The 16,348-nt window shown below is 40.2% G+C and overlaps 1 protein-coding gene across 5 annotated transcripts in view; it reads left to right on the top strand.

Annotated features, from left to right (window-relative positions):
* SYNE1 (spectrin repeat containing nuclear envelope protein 1) overlaps positions 1-16,348 on the top strand; it is a 512,392-nt gene that overhangs the window by 347,500 nt on the left and 148,544 nt on the right. For 3 of the 5 annotated variants that reach the window (XM_054558331.2, XM_054558330.2, XM_054558328.2), the window contains 3 exons: positions 1,835-2,029; positions 4,009-4,182; positions 7,712-7,903. In XM_054558331.2, the coding sequence (XP_054414306.2) occupies positions 1,835-2,029; positions 4,009-4,182; positions 7,712-7,903 (561 nt within the window). Of the gene's footprint in view, positions 1-1,822; positions 2,030-4,008; positions 4,183-7,711; positions 7,904-16,348 lie in introns of all 5 variants that reach the window. The other 2 variants (XM_054558332.2, XM_054558329.2) reach the window with 1 other exon arrangement.

Genomic DNA, 16,348 nt, shown 5'->3' with positions numbered 1-16,348 from the left:
TAAGGGCACATTGGAAACTATGAAATGCTGGCAAATATAAAGCCTATGTTACTTTACTTGAAATCATAGTTGCCACTCTGGTGATAGAGCCTGTTTTTCCAACTTCATTGAAATCCTAAATAAAAATTTCTCCTGTGAAGATTCCACCTAAAGAGCAAGTCGTAAAATACCCCAAAAAAGAGAAATAAAATCAAGTATAATTATGATAGACAGGAAAACAGGGCGCTATTGAGAGAGAATGATGGAGACTTTCTTAGGATTGGGTGGTCATGAAAGGCCTCTCTGAAGATATGACAATTGACCTAAGAGCAAAGGATGGATAAAGCCATCTCACACAGAGCGGGAAGAGTTTTCCGCGTTGAGGGAACAGCATGTTCAAAGGCCCTGAGGCCAGGAAGTGACTGAAGTGGGGCCCTGGAGTGGCTGAAGAAGGCAGGAGTGTGGTGAGCAAGAAGGGAGTGTGGCACACGAGGCAGGAAGAGTGAGACTACACGAGTGTAGTAACAAGTTTGATTTATTTCACAACAAGAATCCAGTACATATTTTAAAGCAGGGGAGTGAGAGGACCTAATTGATATTTTCAAAAGGTTGCTGTAATTGCTTCATATAGACTGGACTGGAGCAACAAGAGTGTAAGCAGATAGACTCATCAGTAGACCATCATATAGCAAGTCAGTCAAGAGAGGAAGTTGACTTTGGCTTCAGGTGGGGGCAGTGGGGATATTCAGATATACAAGATATATTTTTGAGATAAAAGCCATTGGACTGGGTGATGGATTGGATCTGGTGAGTGAAGGAGAGGAAGGTGTGAAGAGTGAATCCCAAGTCTCCAGCTTCAGCCATAATGAGAGGTGGTGGAAGACAGGCAGGGAAGCAGGTTTAGACTTAACACTATGCAGACACCCGTGAACTAGGTAAGTTGAACACACAGCCTGAAACTTAGGGCAGGTGTCTGGATTAGGGATGTACCTTTGGAAGTGCTCAGGATTAGAAAGCATTTGAAGTCTTGGGAATGGAAGACATCACCTGGGAGAGACCCTTATTTTTTAGAGTTTGGTAAATGAGAAAAATGAGTAGTGTGATGACATAGAAATAGGTTACAGGTTTCTCCCATCCTGTGAGAAACGACGTGAGTTTTGGACTAGAGTTCAATGCTGTTTCAGATTTGGGGAAAGCAATAGGTTAATGTGTGAAAATCGTGTTGAGGAAGAAAGTAATACATTTTATTTTCAACGTTGTATTGGAGACTCTTAGAAATGATTGAGAAATGTGGTGGCTCGTGCCTATGATCCAGGCTGGAGGATTCCCTGAGGCCAGGAGTTTGAGACCAGCTTGGGCAACATAGCAAGATCCTGTCCTTACAAAAAGTGAAAAAAAAAAAAAAAAAAAAAAAATTAGCCAGGTGTGGTAGCACACACGTGTAGTCCCAGCTTCAAGCAGGAGGGTCGCTTGAGCCCAGGAGTTCAAGATTACAGTGAGCTGTGATCATACCACTGCACTCCAGCCTGAGTGACAGAGTGAGACTGTCTCTAAAAAATAAAAAATAAGGTGGTGTTACAGATGATCCTTGTATTACAGATGATCCTATTGAAACTAGAAAGATTAATTAAGTTGTTCAAACTCACTTTGGTTAGTGATACATACATAAAATCAGAAAAGTCCTGGCCTTTCATTTAGAAACGTAGGTGAGTAGGCCCCAATTTGTTGATTGATTAATGATTCCCAGGTGAAATATCTCCCGCTAATCCCAATGGATGTGAGACTCGGCTAGTGCTAATGATCCCTCAGTGAAGAAAATGAATACATGAGTGTGATTCCACAGTCTTTCCTCCAGGCATTGATGGATGAGATTCTCATGCTCCAGGATGAAATCAATGAGCTCCAGTCCTCTCTGGCAGAGGAGCTGGTATCCGAGTCTTGTGAGGCCGACCCCGCGGAGCAGCTGGCCTTGCAGTCCACGCTCACTGTCTTAGCCGAGCGAATGTCCACCATCAGGATGAAAGCCTCAGGGAAACGGCAGCTTTTGGAGGTAACCAATAACTCTAAAGTGGCCTCCTCACTTCTGAGTTAACTTTTAATGTTGTGTTACCAAGTATGTGGGTTACTTACGTATTTACATTTTCATTGCTTCCCTCTCCTAAGCTGGGATTGTGTTTCAAGAATGGTCTCCATGGCCGGGAGGGGTGGCTCACACCTGTAATCCCAGCACTTTGGGAGGCTGAGGCAGGTGGATCACGAGGTCAGGAGTTTGAGACCAGCCTGGCTAACATAGTGAAACCCTGCCTCTACTAAAAATACAAAAATGAGCCAGACATGGTGGCGTGTGCCTGTAGTTCTAGCTACTTGGGAGGCTGAGGCAGGAGAATCACTTGAGCCTGGGAGGCAGAGGTTGTGGTGAGCTGAGATTGCGCCATTACACTCCAGCCTGGGCAACAGAGCGAGACTCTGTCTCAAAAAAACAAACAAACAAACAAAACAAAACAGTCTCTCGAATAGAGTACAGTCACTGTGTAGCCCTGAATATGTCCTTCTGACTCATTTCAGGAGTGAAATATTGAGAATGTGGAAAGCAAATTCTTGGTAGACATGAGCCTTGTGAAGAATAATTGTAGAGGATTTGCATAATGGTTTGCTATGTTTACATGACAGCATTTGATGGATGATATTACTAATACTATAAAGAATAAATCCTACTTAGTCACTGTTAGCCAATTCAGACGTAGTAATTCACGAAAATACTCTTGCAATTCTGGTTCCCACGTTACTTAATTTAAATATTATTTAATATAGAGACAAATTTGGGCAGCAGTAATATCTGTGTTAAAAATCAGCTATCTTCCTTTTTTATTTGTTCTCTCGTAAATTCTTGGCCCTAAGCTTCTAGGCTACTCATATTGTTGCTCCTATAGTCTGGTTAGACTGGAGGCTCCCTAAAGACCTTTATAGTATCTATCATCTTGTATCTCTTAGCAGCTTCTCTGGCACATAATGGTTCTCAATACATTTCTTATTATATGAACCGAATATTATTTTATTTAGCTGCTAATTACACCATAATGCAATTAACCATGACCCTGTTGTTGGGTGTGTAGTCTCTCTCTAGTTTTACCTATTATATGATTAGTCAAATAATATATTCATGTATTAGATTTGTGCAAAAGTAACGGCAAAAATCACAATTACTTTTGCACCAATCTAATACTTCTTGTATTAGAGAAATTTAAAGCCGATGTGTCTGCCCTACTTCTTAATTTCCATTTTAAATGGTTTAATAAAATTAATTTTAAAATAATGAATTATTCATAAAATAATTTTTAAAATAAAGTATTTAGAGTATTTTAAAAGTTAACTTTTAATTCATTTATACTGTCCCCAGTAACTCTATGAAAAACTTGTGGGGGTTTCAAAATGAAGCAATTGACCTGGATTTTTTTTTTAACATGAATTATTTGCAATCATTGAAAAACTCAGAGAGCTAACCTAGAAATTTGGATTTCTGCCTTTACTGGACATGAACGTTAACACTGGGCCACCCCTTCCCACAGGGATCCATTGCCTGAAACTGTATGTGGCTGCTGTTTTAGGCAGGCCACATGTTTTTCAGTTTGCCACAGTCTCCATCCCTCCCTACTATTCCCAGAGATAGAGGTCCGGCGTCTACTCCCATTTACCAACTGCTTTATGCCATTGTTTTGTTCTAATCCTTGGCTGATTTCCATCATTTATATTACTGCCTGGTCCTATAGGTGTGTTATTTGAGAATACCTTGTTCAGCTCTAGGTACACATTAGAATCACTAGGGAGTCTTTTTAAAAATACCAATTTTGAGAACTCACCCCTAGAAATTCTGATTGTTGTTCTGGGATGTGGCCTAAGCAAAGGAAATTTTTAAAAGTTTTACCAGTGATTCTTATGTACAGCCAGGGCCTGGAACCATTGCTTTACTGTGTTAAATTCTCAAGATTTTACCTTAGCGTGATCTATGTTACCTTTTACTGAATTCAATAGGAGAAGTTGAATGATCAGCTGGAGGAACAAAGGCAGGAACAGGCCCTGCAGAGGTATCGCTGTGAAGCCGAAGAGCTGGACAGCTGGCTCTTGAGTACCAAGGCCACTCTGGACACTGCGCTGAGTCCACCCAAGGAGCCCATGGACATGGAGGCCCAGCTTGTGGACTGCCAGGTACCAAAATGGTCTCAAAGGAATATGTCAACATCATGAAGCACATTTTTTTAAAACTACAGAAAACATACTATTAAAAGGCTTGGTGTGGATATATGATTTTTCCCAACCCATAGACTTTATATATTTAAAGAATAGAAAAGTAATACATTATAAAAGCTTAAATGAAGTCCAAATTTGGACTCACTTTTTGAAAAACATTGACCACAGTATCTCCGGCTTCCTAAAGGTCATGTTTAAAAACTGTAGATACCAAAATACCATAGTATCTATATTTAGTACTTATTAAGGAATACAAAGCCAATGGGAAGAATCAGTAGCAGTGAGTCAGACTGGAAATAAACACAACAGGAAGTATCTCTAGGTGCTCTGTTGCAATTCTGGTTCTAATCCTGATATATTATTCGGAAAACTTTTCCAAGTGTCAGTTTTAGGCAAACAGAGAGACTGAAGATGGGAAGGCTGTCTTTTGGAGCAGAGAATGTGTTTTCCACCCATGTTAGGACTCTAGGAATTACTGTGAGGAGTAATTGCATTAAAGTATTTATTCTAATGCTATTTTCTTACCTCTTTATTATGGAATTTTTCAAAAATGCATATAAGTATAAAGAATAGATAATGAAGTCCCATATGCTTGTCATCAAACTTCAATGATGATCTTCATATTTGACTTCGCACATGGGTGAAGTATACCTTAAAAGCTTTTTCATTTTATTAACTAGGAAATATCTAGAAAACCCTATCTAGTCTTCAGGGTTAAGTATGAATTTATACAACTTTATATTCCTTTTATTTGGACTCAGAGGAAATATGTGAAAATCATTACTTAGTGCACACTAACTTTTTTCTTAATTTACGGTACACCATTTTGGCTATTGTTATTTGTGATTTGAGATTCATAATATTGATCATTATCATTCGGATTTTTTAATGCTTTAGGAAACTTATCTATGTGTATTCAAAGCACTGTTATTCTCTGCCATGATGATAGAGGTTAATTAGCCATATGCAAGTTTTTCTGCTCTTTATATCTTCTTTCTAATGTTTATTTTTTGAGAAGAAACATCTATTAGCCCATTGCCTTTTGGCACTTGAAGTTACCACCCAAACTAACATTTCAAAGTTATGTTTTATCGTACTGCCACCTCTCTCTTGTGAAGATATCTATTTTTATAGTAATGCATAAAGTCCATAAACCAGATAATGTATTTCAGTACTTTCCCAAAGTATTAAAATAGTGTTTTGACCATACTTTAAGACAGGGGTGTTCAATCTTTTGGCTTCCCTGGGCCACATTGGAAGAAGAAGAATTGTCTTGGTCCACGCATAAAATACACTAGCAATAGATGATGAGCTTAAAAAAAAATTACAAAAAAAACATAACATTTTAAGAAAGTTTCTGAATTTGTGTTGGCTACATTCAGAGCTGTCCTGGGCCACATGCGGCCCATGGGCTGTGGGTTGGACAAGCTTACCTTAAGAAACTAGAAACATATTAAATCACACCAGAAAATAGTTTTTAAAAATCTAATATTAAATTACTACATTAAATTAATTCAAATTTTAATTAGAATCAATTAAAATCTTATATTTAAGCCAGCTAAAATCTTGTCAGTTAAAATCTAATATGAATCCAGTTGCACGATAATTATAACAGTGACTATTACACAGAATTGGAACCACGTGATGACCTTTGTGGGTCTGGGCACTTCATTTTTGTAGGCTGTTTCCCCCATGGAAGTGCTAAAAATTATATTTTCAGTTTTACAATTGCTGTGGTACAAAGACTTACAAGATTCAGAATAGATTTGTTGTGATATATTCCATATTATTATATTCAGTTTTTTTCTTTTGATTTTAAAAGAAATTAAAATCAAACATTTTCTTGGGGCTCTAAAAGCATCACAGACCCTCAGCACTGTACTTGCTGTGCCTAATGGTAAAATCAACCCTGCACAGAATTATGTTAATTTCTTAACAATAATCCTCAGGAAACCATCTTTTAATTCCTATTTTAATAAAAGTATTACTCTTCCACTTAGTTCTAGTATTTTGGTTTGATGTTATATTCTTTTTTTTTTTTTTTTTTTTGAGACAAGGTCTCACTTTGTCACCCAGGCTGGAGAGCAGTGGTGCAACCTCAGCCCACTGCAGCCTTGACTTCCTGGGTTCAAGCAATTCTTCCACCTCAGCCCCCCAAGTGCGGGGAGTACAGGCACGTGCCACCATGCCTGGCTTATTTTTTTGTATTTTTTGGAGAGATGGGGTTTCACTATGTTGCCCAGGCTGGTCTCAAACTCCTGAGCTCAAGCGATCTGCCTGCCTCGGCCTCCCGAAGTGCTGGGATTACAGGTGAGAGCCACCACACCCAGCCTGACTTTATATTCTTAATTTTGACTTTGTATAGGGAAATGAAGTATCTTTTCTCATTAACAAATTACTTTATTTAATATAAAGAAGAAAGTACATTTCAAAGGGTGCAGAATTAAAGAATATAAAAATAATGATTTACGAGGAAAGTAAAACATGTTTTCTTTTTTGTTTTTTTTTAGTCTTTTTTGTTTTCTGTTATAAGTCTTATCTAGGAAGAAGAAAGGCTATTTTTCTTTTTCTCTAATTTAGTCTCCATTTTAGAGGAGACCCTGTCTCAAAAAAAAAAGAGAAGAGAAGAAAAATTGAGAGGCTCAGGCAAATTTTGTATGGACCCCTCTAATACCATAACAGACAATTAAAAATAAAAGTCACCAGTCATAGTGGCTCACACCCGTAATCCCAACACTTTTGGAAGGCTGAGGTGGGAGCATTGTTTGAGCCCAGGAGTTTGAGACCAGCCCAGGCAACAAAGTGAGACCTTGTTTCTGCTGAAAAAATAAAAAATTTTTCCAGGTGTGGTGTAACATGTCTGTGGTCCCAGCTACATGGGAGGCTCAGGGAGGGGGTTCCCTTGAGCCCAGTAGATGGAGGCTGCAGTGAGCCATGTTCATGCCAATGCACTCCAGCCTGGGCGACAGAACAAGACCCTCCCTCAAAAAATAAATAAATAAATAAAGGGCCGGGTGCAGTGGCTCACTCCTGTAATCCCAGCACTTTGGGAGGCCGAGGTGGGCGGATCATGAGGTCAGGAGATCGAGACCATCCTGGCTAACACAGTGAAACCCCGTCTCTACTAAAAAACAAAACAGTAGCCGGGCATAGTGGTGGGTGCCTGTAGTCCCAGCTACTCAGGAGGCTGAGGCAGGAGAATGGTGTGAACCCGGGAGGCAGAGCTTGCAGTGAGTCAAGATCACTCCACTAAACTCCAGCCTGGGCAACAGAGCGAGATTCCATCTAAAAAAATAAAGATAAATTTAAAAAAATAAAAAAAAGCCTATAGACTACTCACTCGTCAAGGCTGTGGGAAAACTACAAAAAATCATGAAAGCCTGTCCGTTTGGTAAAAGACTCCAGAGGGCTGTGTTTCACTGTGGGAAACAGTCTTTGCAGAGGCTGGGGAGATGTGTGAATTTCATTCTTATTTCTGTTGCTGCAGAATATGCTGGTGGAAATAGAGCAGAAGGTGGTGGCTTTATCAGAACTGTCAGTCCACAATGAGAACCTGCTGCTGGAGGGCAAAGCTCACACCAAGGACGAGGCCGAGCAGCTGGCTGGAAAGCTGAGAAGGCTCAAGGGGAGCCTGCTGGAGCTGCAGAGAGCGCTGCACGATAAGCAGCTCAACATGCAGGTGAGGGTTCCAGCTGCTGGCCCACAGCCGAAAGTTGGCACACTGTTCACGTGCTCCTTCTAAGGTTTGCCAGGTAAAGGAACAGGTTGGCGGTGATGCATACTTGTGTATGTACCTGCTTTACACTGACATTTTAGCATGCAGTTTTAAGTTTACACTCTTGGACTTTGGCAAACATTTGCAAATAGATTTTGTTAGGACTACTAACAACAGCAGTTCAGCAGAGTGGTGGAGGCAAAAAGCACTCTGACATGAAAGTAACAATGAGAGGAGACGAACTGGAGAGGGAAAGTAAAGGCTACTCCAGGAGTGTTGTTATAAAGTGGTATGTAGAGGAATGAGATAAGCTATAAGGAGAAGTGGGTCAAAGAAAATTTTATCTCTTTTTTTTCTTTTACATTCATCACAATTTGAGTATTTCATTTTAAGATCAGAAAAATAATAAGTTTACACGTTGATGGAAATAGTAGAGGAAAAATTGGTGAAAAAGGAATGTGGGCAGGGCACCATGGCTCACACCTATAATCTCAGCACTTTGGGAGGTCGAGACAGGCAGATCACTTGAGGTCAGGAGTTCGAGACCAGACTGGCTAACATGGTGAAACCCCATCTCTGCTAAAAATACAAAAAAAAATTAGCTGGGCCTCATGGTAGACACCTGTAATCTCAGTTACTCTGGAGGCTGAGGCAGGAGAATTGCTTGAACCTGGGAGGTGGAGGTTGCAGTGAGCCGAGATTATATCACTGTACTCCAGTCTAGGTGACAGAGCAAGACTCTGTCTCATAACAAACAAAACAAACAAAAAAAAAAAAAGAAAAAGAAAAAGAAAAAGAAAAAGGAGTGTGATTGCAAGAACAATCTTCTTGTTGGGGAGGAAACAGATAGGAAAAAAAGTGCACAGGCCGGGTGCGGTGGCTCACACCTGTAATCCCAGCACTTTGGGAAGCCGAGGCTGGCAGATCATGAAGTCAAGAGATGGAGACCGTCCTGGCTAACACGGTGAAACCCCGTCTCTAATAAAAATACAAAAAATTAGCCGGGCATGGTGGCGGGCGCCTGTAGTCCCAGCTACTTGGGAAGCTGAGGCAGGAGAATCTCCTGAACCTGAACCTGAACCTGGGAGGCAGAGGTTGCAGTGAGCTGAGATTGCGCCACTGCACTCCAGCCTGGGAGACAGAGCGAGACTCCATCTCAAAAAAAAAAAAGAGTGCAGAGTTTGGTCTTCCCTACCCTTCTTGCTAAGTAAGCCAGAGACCAAATAGTTTAGAAGTCCATTAGCTGCCCCAACCCTACAAGCATCTGATGTTATCATCTGCTCCTTCTTGTGACCTAATCCAAACTGTGCCTTCCTTTACCATTTACACCTTTCTCCTGCAATAATGGTTGAGACCAGGCCAATCTGTTCTCCAAGTAAAATGAGGAGGGAGGGAAAGCATCTGTGTTGGATTACAAATACTGGTAGGAAGTAGGACATACATACTGCCATGGAAACTTCATGGAAGTTCACTGTGATTGCTTCTGTTTTCTCAGTGTGAGGATGATTGTTAGGACTAACCTATGTATTTTTTTTTCAGCTTTTTGCTGATCATATGATTATATGATATGGGAAACCAAATTTAGTTAACTAAAAACTATTTAGAAGCAATGGAGAAATTAAGGAAGATGACTGGCTTATTTACAAAATGTGAAGTTAGGTCATTGAAAAGCATAAAAGAATCCAGCAAAAAATAAAAATTAAAAAATGAAGTCGGCCGAGCACAGTGGCTCACGCCTGTATCCCCAGCACTTTGGGAGGCCAAGGTGGGTGGATCACTTGAGGTTGGGAGTTTGAGACCAGCCTGGCCAACATGGTGAAACCCCATCTCTACTAAAAATACAAAAATTAGCCAGGTGTGGTGGGGCATGACTGTAGTCCCAGCTGCTTGGGAGGCTGAGGCATGAGAACTGCTTGAACCTGGGAGGCAGAGGTTGCAGTGAGCCGAGATTGTGCCACTGTGCTCTAGCTTGGGCAACAGAGTGAAATTCTGTCTCAAAAAAAAAAAAAAAAAAGTCGAGAATTTATAGTTTTTATATAGACAAAAAACAAGTTAGAGGAATAATGTAATATTCCATATAAAATTATGAAAATGAAGAGTTTTGAGGGGTTATTAGTCTTATCATATATGTGTGTGGTTTTTTTTGTTTGTTTTTTTTTGAGACAGTGTCTCGCTCTGTCACCCAGGTTGGAGTGCAGGGATGCAATCTCAGCTCATTGCAACCTCTGTCTCCTAGTCTCGAGTAATGCTCCCACCTCAGCCTCCCAAGTAGCTGGGACTATACACGCGCACCACCATGTCCAGCTAATTTTTTTATTTTTTGTAGAGATGGAGGTCTCTCAATGTTGCCCAGGCTGATCTTGAACTCCTGAGCACAAGCAATCCACCCACCTCAGCCTCCCAAAGTGCTGAGATTATAGGCATGAGCTACCATGCCCGGCCAGTCTAATCGTATATTAAAATACAATACTACAATAATTAAAATAGTTTGGTGTTGGTGCAATAAATACGTGAACAGAAAATTAAACAATAACTATTCCAGAAAGAGATTTGGTATATAAAGGAATTTGATAAATATTTTAGGTGGCATTACAAATCAGTGGACGAAACATGACTCCCTCTGTAAATAATTACTTGAAACATGATAAACTGTATTTTCTACCCCATGTTGTACAGAAAAATGTATCACAGGTGGATCAAAGATTTAAATATAAATATTAAGTCTGCAAGGTACTCAATGTATGATTTTTTTTTTAATCTTAGGATAGGAAAAACCTTTGCCAGTATACCCCAAACCCAGAATTTTATAGCTTCTTTTAAACTAATACATGGGCAGGGCGTGGTGGCTTATGCCTGTAATCTCAGCAGTTTGGGAGGCTAAGAAGGGAGAATTGCTTGAGCCCAGAAATTCAAGACCAGCCTGAGTATCATAGCAAAACCCCATCACTACAAATAATAAAAACGTTAGCCGGGCGTGGTGGCACATGCCTGTGGTCCTAGCTACTAAGGAAGCTGGGGTGGGAGAAGCTGGGAGGAGGTGGGAAAATCCCTTAAGCCCAGGTGGTTGAGGCTGCAGCGAGCTATGATTGTGCCACTGCACTGCAGCCTGGGTGACAGAGTGAGACGCCAACTAAAAAAATAAACAAATGGGCCATGGCTCCCACCTGTAATCCCAGCACTTTGGGAGGCCGAGGCGGGTGGATCACCTGAGGTCAGGAGTTCGAGACCAGCCTGGCCAACGTAGTGAAACTCTGTCTCTACTAAAAATACAAAATTACCCAGGTGTGGTGGTGGGAACCTGTAATCCCAGCTACTCGGGAGGCTGAGGCAAGAGAATCGCTTGAACCCAGGAGGCAGAGGTTGCAGTGAGCCGAGATCACACCATTGCACTCCAGCCTGGGCAACAGGAGCAAAACTCCATCTCAAAAATGAATAAGTAAATAAATAAACAAATAAAAATGAAACTACTACACAAAAATAAAAAAGTTCTGTATGACCCCCTCCCCCACCCCCAAAAAAGTAACCAAGTTCAAAGACATAGACAGGGAGGAATGAGTAACACAAAATAAAACAAAAGACATAGACAAACAGGGAAGAAACTATACAATTCACAAATCTTTTGTAAAACAATAAGGAAAGATCAAATAATAGAATATGGACAAAAGATATGAACAGATAATTCACAGGAAAGGAAATACAGATGGACAATGAACATATGAAAAGACGTTTGAACTCTGTGTTGGGTAAATAGATGCAAATAAAAAATACAACTTTTCGCTTGGATTTACACACTTGAAAATGCACATGCAATGTGACTTTGTAATTAAAGTCAAAAGAAAGGTTACACATACTAAAACTGAACAAAAGTAGAATGATTTTTCTAGTTGTAAAAGTAGACAGCAATTCACCTAATTTTCTAAACAGCTATTATAGGTCTAATACATAATGCTTTCTTGTATTTTCAGTGGTGATCTCTGAATGAACTTAATTTCTAAAGAAGCTAAAATAAAGGGAAAGCCTTGAAAGTTTCCTAGGTAGGATAGCAATCATTTATAAAGCTCTTATTACTGCTTTGCCCCACCCTACCCCTAGAGGCAGGTAGTAAGGGAAGGGGCGGCCTGATACTCGAAAGCACAAGAGGGATTAAACAAGGCAGGAACCACAAATTCCAAGGTCTCGTGGCCTGGGAAGAGCAAAACCAATAAGGGGAGCAGGCCCAGCCTGGCCCTTGGCAAGCTGATCTCCTGTCTAAGAAGCAGCTGTTACTAAGCTCTAGCTATTATCACACAAGAATTTACAAGTGGCATTGCTGGATCTTCTAGTTTTTCAAGAGATAGGGAATGTGGATTTATTTCTAAAGCCTCCCAACTTTTAAACGCTGACATTTAAATCTAAAATTTTAAAATAATTTGTGTGCCAAAGAAAGCATATTCACAAGCCAGGACTGAAATCTGTTTATCTTTTTCCCATTCATTATTAACGAGGTGACCTGGGGCAAGATCCTTAAATTTCCCACAACTTTCTTACGGATCAGTTTTCTCATCTGTAAAATATGGATAATAATATTTAACTTAAAAAAATTCTTTAGAACATGTAGAAAAAATAATCAAAAAGGAAAAAAAACAGTGAGGATTTAAATTCAAGTAATACAATAAATGCTCAAATTGCAGCAGTTAAAATAATTAATAACAATAACCAACTGTTTCCAAATCACATTCTTTGAGACGAAGAAGCTTCTCCTATGCTGAAAGGCCAGGCTTGAGACTTAGCAGGCTGGACCGAGTATGCACACACCACTGTGGCGTCCACACCTAGCAGATCCTGCCCAGGTCCGCGGGAATTGTTTAAATTGAGTCAAGTCCTGACCCTGCCCACACTGAGTGAAGTGTAAATACAGAAAAATGTGGTAGTGTTTTACTACATGGAAATTGGTTACTGTTTATTTTAAAACTATCTATAAATTCCATCATCTTTCATCTAATGAAGTTCCCAGCATATAAAATATTAATAGATCTTTTAAAATAATTAAAGCTTCCTGGAAGACTGTTTTTCCATCTGTGGGAAGAAAAGGAGTCCTGTTTACATTATTATTGCCATGAAAAGGATCATGTCCCTTTATGTAGAAAACTAAAAATAATTTGGAGTTAATCTGAAATTAACTAAAGTTAATTGCAGAAAACAAATCATCCATTAAATGCAGCCGTCAGCAATGTTAATGCCCTTTAATTGGGGCTTGGATGATTCAGGAGGGTTGGAATACCTTCCTAAGTCTGTAAGCACACCATTACTTAGTGCTACTGAAGCTGGGAGGTGGTAATACCTCTTACCTCCATTCTTTTTAACTAATTTGACTTGCATGGGTATCAGTGAATATGCTTTTTTGTTTCCTATCAAATAGACTGCTTCTCTATATGAAGAACAACAGATCTTAAGGGCATGTAGTAAGATCTCCTGAATTACGTGGTATCTTCATGAAGCTAGGTCTTTTTCACACATTATCATTCATTAAAGGAACAGAGAGATTGCCCCATAAAATAATAAAAAGCTTTATAAAGAAATGTTTTATTTAATGTTTAGCATTGCCCAGTCCTCATTCATCTTCCAAGGAATGTTCCTGGCAAAAGTGGTTACTGTTCTAGTATTTCCAAAATAAAGTTTATGTAGCCCCACCCAGTGAGGACTGGTGACAGAAGCTGCCTAACCTCCCCATTCCCTAGGTATGGCAGAAAACTGTTATCACACCTCAGAGAAAGTAATTACCATAATTGCATTCCTTCTGGCTGGCTGCACCTTCTTATCCCCAGGGGAAAGAGAATGAAATTTGAACTGTATTCTTAATCATGGTTTGCTTCCTGTGGTCGAAGTCTTACGTTTCACAATGACTAAATCATTCAGAGAAAAATTCACTCACTGAAAAACTGAGTCTAACCACATAGAATCTGAATATATATCTGTGCATATAAAAGTGAGGAAGTTGTTAAGACCTAACATTTCAATTGTCACTCTTCCAAATCCAAATTTGGTGTAAGGAACTTGAGCCAACCTCTCTCAATCAGACCATAGTAACTAGCGTAGAAGAGCGTGTTGGGCTCAGGGCTGGGAGAAGTTTCCAAGGGAGTCTTCAGGCCGGGCTCTGAAAAACAAATTTTTGCTGTAGAGAAAAGCAGAGAGGAAGTGGCCTGGATCCCACAAAAGCAAGTCAGCAGGTCATGGCCAGGGCCACTACGTTGGCACCTGGAGCAGCTCTGATGGGGACAACTTTCAGTCTCATCCACTGATTTCTTGAGGCCATTTTCTACAGGTTCCTTTTGAACTGCTGTTTCAACTTTGCTTGGAAGAACCAGGATCTTTTAGAGCTTATTCTTAGAAGGTGGTGGATTCTTAGATGAGAGAGAATCTGTTTTCATGCAGAAAATCATGGGTTCCAGTTCTGGGAGAATGCCCATCCACCCAAACTTCCCATCTTTAGGAAAATCACTGCTTATCTTTGAGAAATTCCGTGGAAGGTGGAGAATTTAGTGTCACTAGTCACTCATTCTGAAGGTCTTGCAAAATGCAACTAGCATATATTAGACCATTGCACCCCTGTTGTTCTACCTAAACTGCAATCTCTGGCTGGATCATCTGAAAGGAAAGGAAGTACCTCTGAGCTCGGGTGGGCTCAGGATCTGGGAGAAAGTTTTATATACTGTTACCTACAGGTTTTACTGTTCATTTAGCTTCAAGCACTGACACCGCCTTGCAAAGATAAAGATAAAGTCTATTAGACAATTTAATCATGAGATTCTAATGAAAAAAAGAAGAAACAGAAAGGTAAACAGATCCCATCTATTTCCCTAAAATGGTGAGTATAAAACTCTGAAAATAAGAGAGCGAGAGAAGGGTCTCTGTGGGCAGTTAGGTTGGATGAGCTGGAATGGCTGGGTCTCATGTTGTGCTCAGACATTGCAAAGAAGAACCAGGGGCAGGGGAGCAGCAGCTCCAGAAATAGATGACAGGAAGCTCCTCTGTGGAAGCAACCTGTAAAATATCCTTCCTCTGCCCCATGGTACGCCAGCCCCGCTGTCCTCTTCACTGCTCTGTTCTCTCTGAAATGGCAAATTTCTTTCACCTTAGGGTCTTTGTGCCAACTATTCCCTGGGTCTGAATGCCCTCACTCTAGATCTTTGCAAGGCTGGTGGTCTCTCGTCATACAGAGTGCAATTGTCTCTTCTAAAGATGCTTCCTTAGGCCTCCCTAAAACTTTCTATCCCATTATCTGTCTCTGTAGGCCTTATCATCAGCTCAGTTATCTTGTTTGTTTATAGTCTAACTCCCCACCAGGGCCCTCATCTGGCTTCCAAAACACTCCCAGCTTCTAGAACAGTGTCTAGTGAGTGCTTAATAAGTAGTGAATGAGTTATATTGAAATTATAATTTATCCTTTGACAGATGAATCTATATGAGTAGAAAAGCTCTCATTCAGAACTAATCCCATTTGATATGCAACATTTTAGGGTCTTTCAGATTCCATTAGAATAATCAGGCAGGAAGGATCAACTCTTGCCTAGGTGCTGAGTCATTACTTTGGTCTTTCTACTTTAGTCAGACTTTCTCCAAGCCAGCTTAGCAATGGGCCAGTTTCTGGTGATGGTGATGGAGGGAGTAAAGGGTACTTTTTCAGAGATCTCACCTTTAATTATCACACCACTGACCTCTCAAGGCTCAATTAAGCTTTGAATTTGTAAAATGGTAACCACATGTGCCCACAGTAAATAACTTTTTTTAATGTGCTAATTGATGGTTCTGAAAGAAAGGCTCTTAAAGAGTTTTCATCTTTGAGTACAGTCTATTAATTATGTAGATCAGTCTATAAATATTATCATATAAACAGCAAACTCTCAAAGATAGAGAATTCTAGGAATAATTGAAATCTATTGCCCCAGTAGGGTAGACACTGAAGGTTTACACAGACCAGTATCAGGGATGAGGCTTCCTGCCTAGTTCAGTGTCTTGGGACTTGAGTTACCTGTGGTGGAGGTGAGGCTCTGTGACACAGAGGTCAAGACCTGGTCTGTGAAAGGTGGAACAGAGGATGTCCAGCCGGCCCGGGAAACCCTTGTTTAGACTCCTTGCCTCTATGCTGCAGTACATTTTCTCCCATATGAACTGAGAATCAAGTTTAAGTTCTTACTGAATTCCAGAGAGTATGATGCCTTACAGAAGAGTGAACTTTTTGCTTCTCAAAGACATTTCAGAAAGATTAATAATCTTTTAGAAACATTTTTAGGAAGATTATTCTAAAATCTTTCATTGTCTGGACCTGGATTAGAGAAAGTGACATAGGGCAGGGTAATGCTTTCACGGGAGAGACACAGTTATTATGGGTAATGATCATTTGAGAAACAGTTTACCTTTGTGTGGCTTAAG

Source organism: Pongo abelii, chromosome 5, assembly GCF_028885655.2.
Source record: "Pongo abelii isolate AG06213 chromosome 5, NHGRI_mPonAbe1-v2.0_pri, whole genome shotgun sequence".
Classification (NCBI taxonomy): domain Eukaryota; kingdom Metazoa; phylum Chordata; class Mammalia; order Primates; family Hominidae; genus Pongo; species Pongo abelii.
The sequence above is the reverse complement of the archived record's forward strand: the minus strand, read 5'-3'. Positions and strand labels throughout refer to the sequence as shown.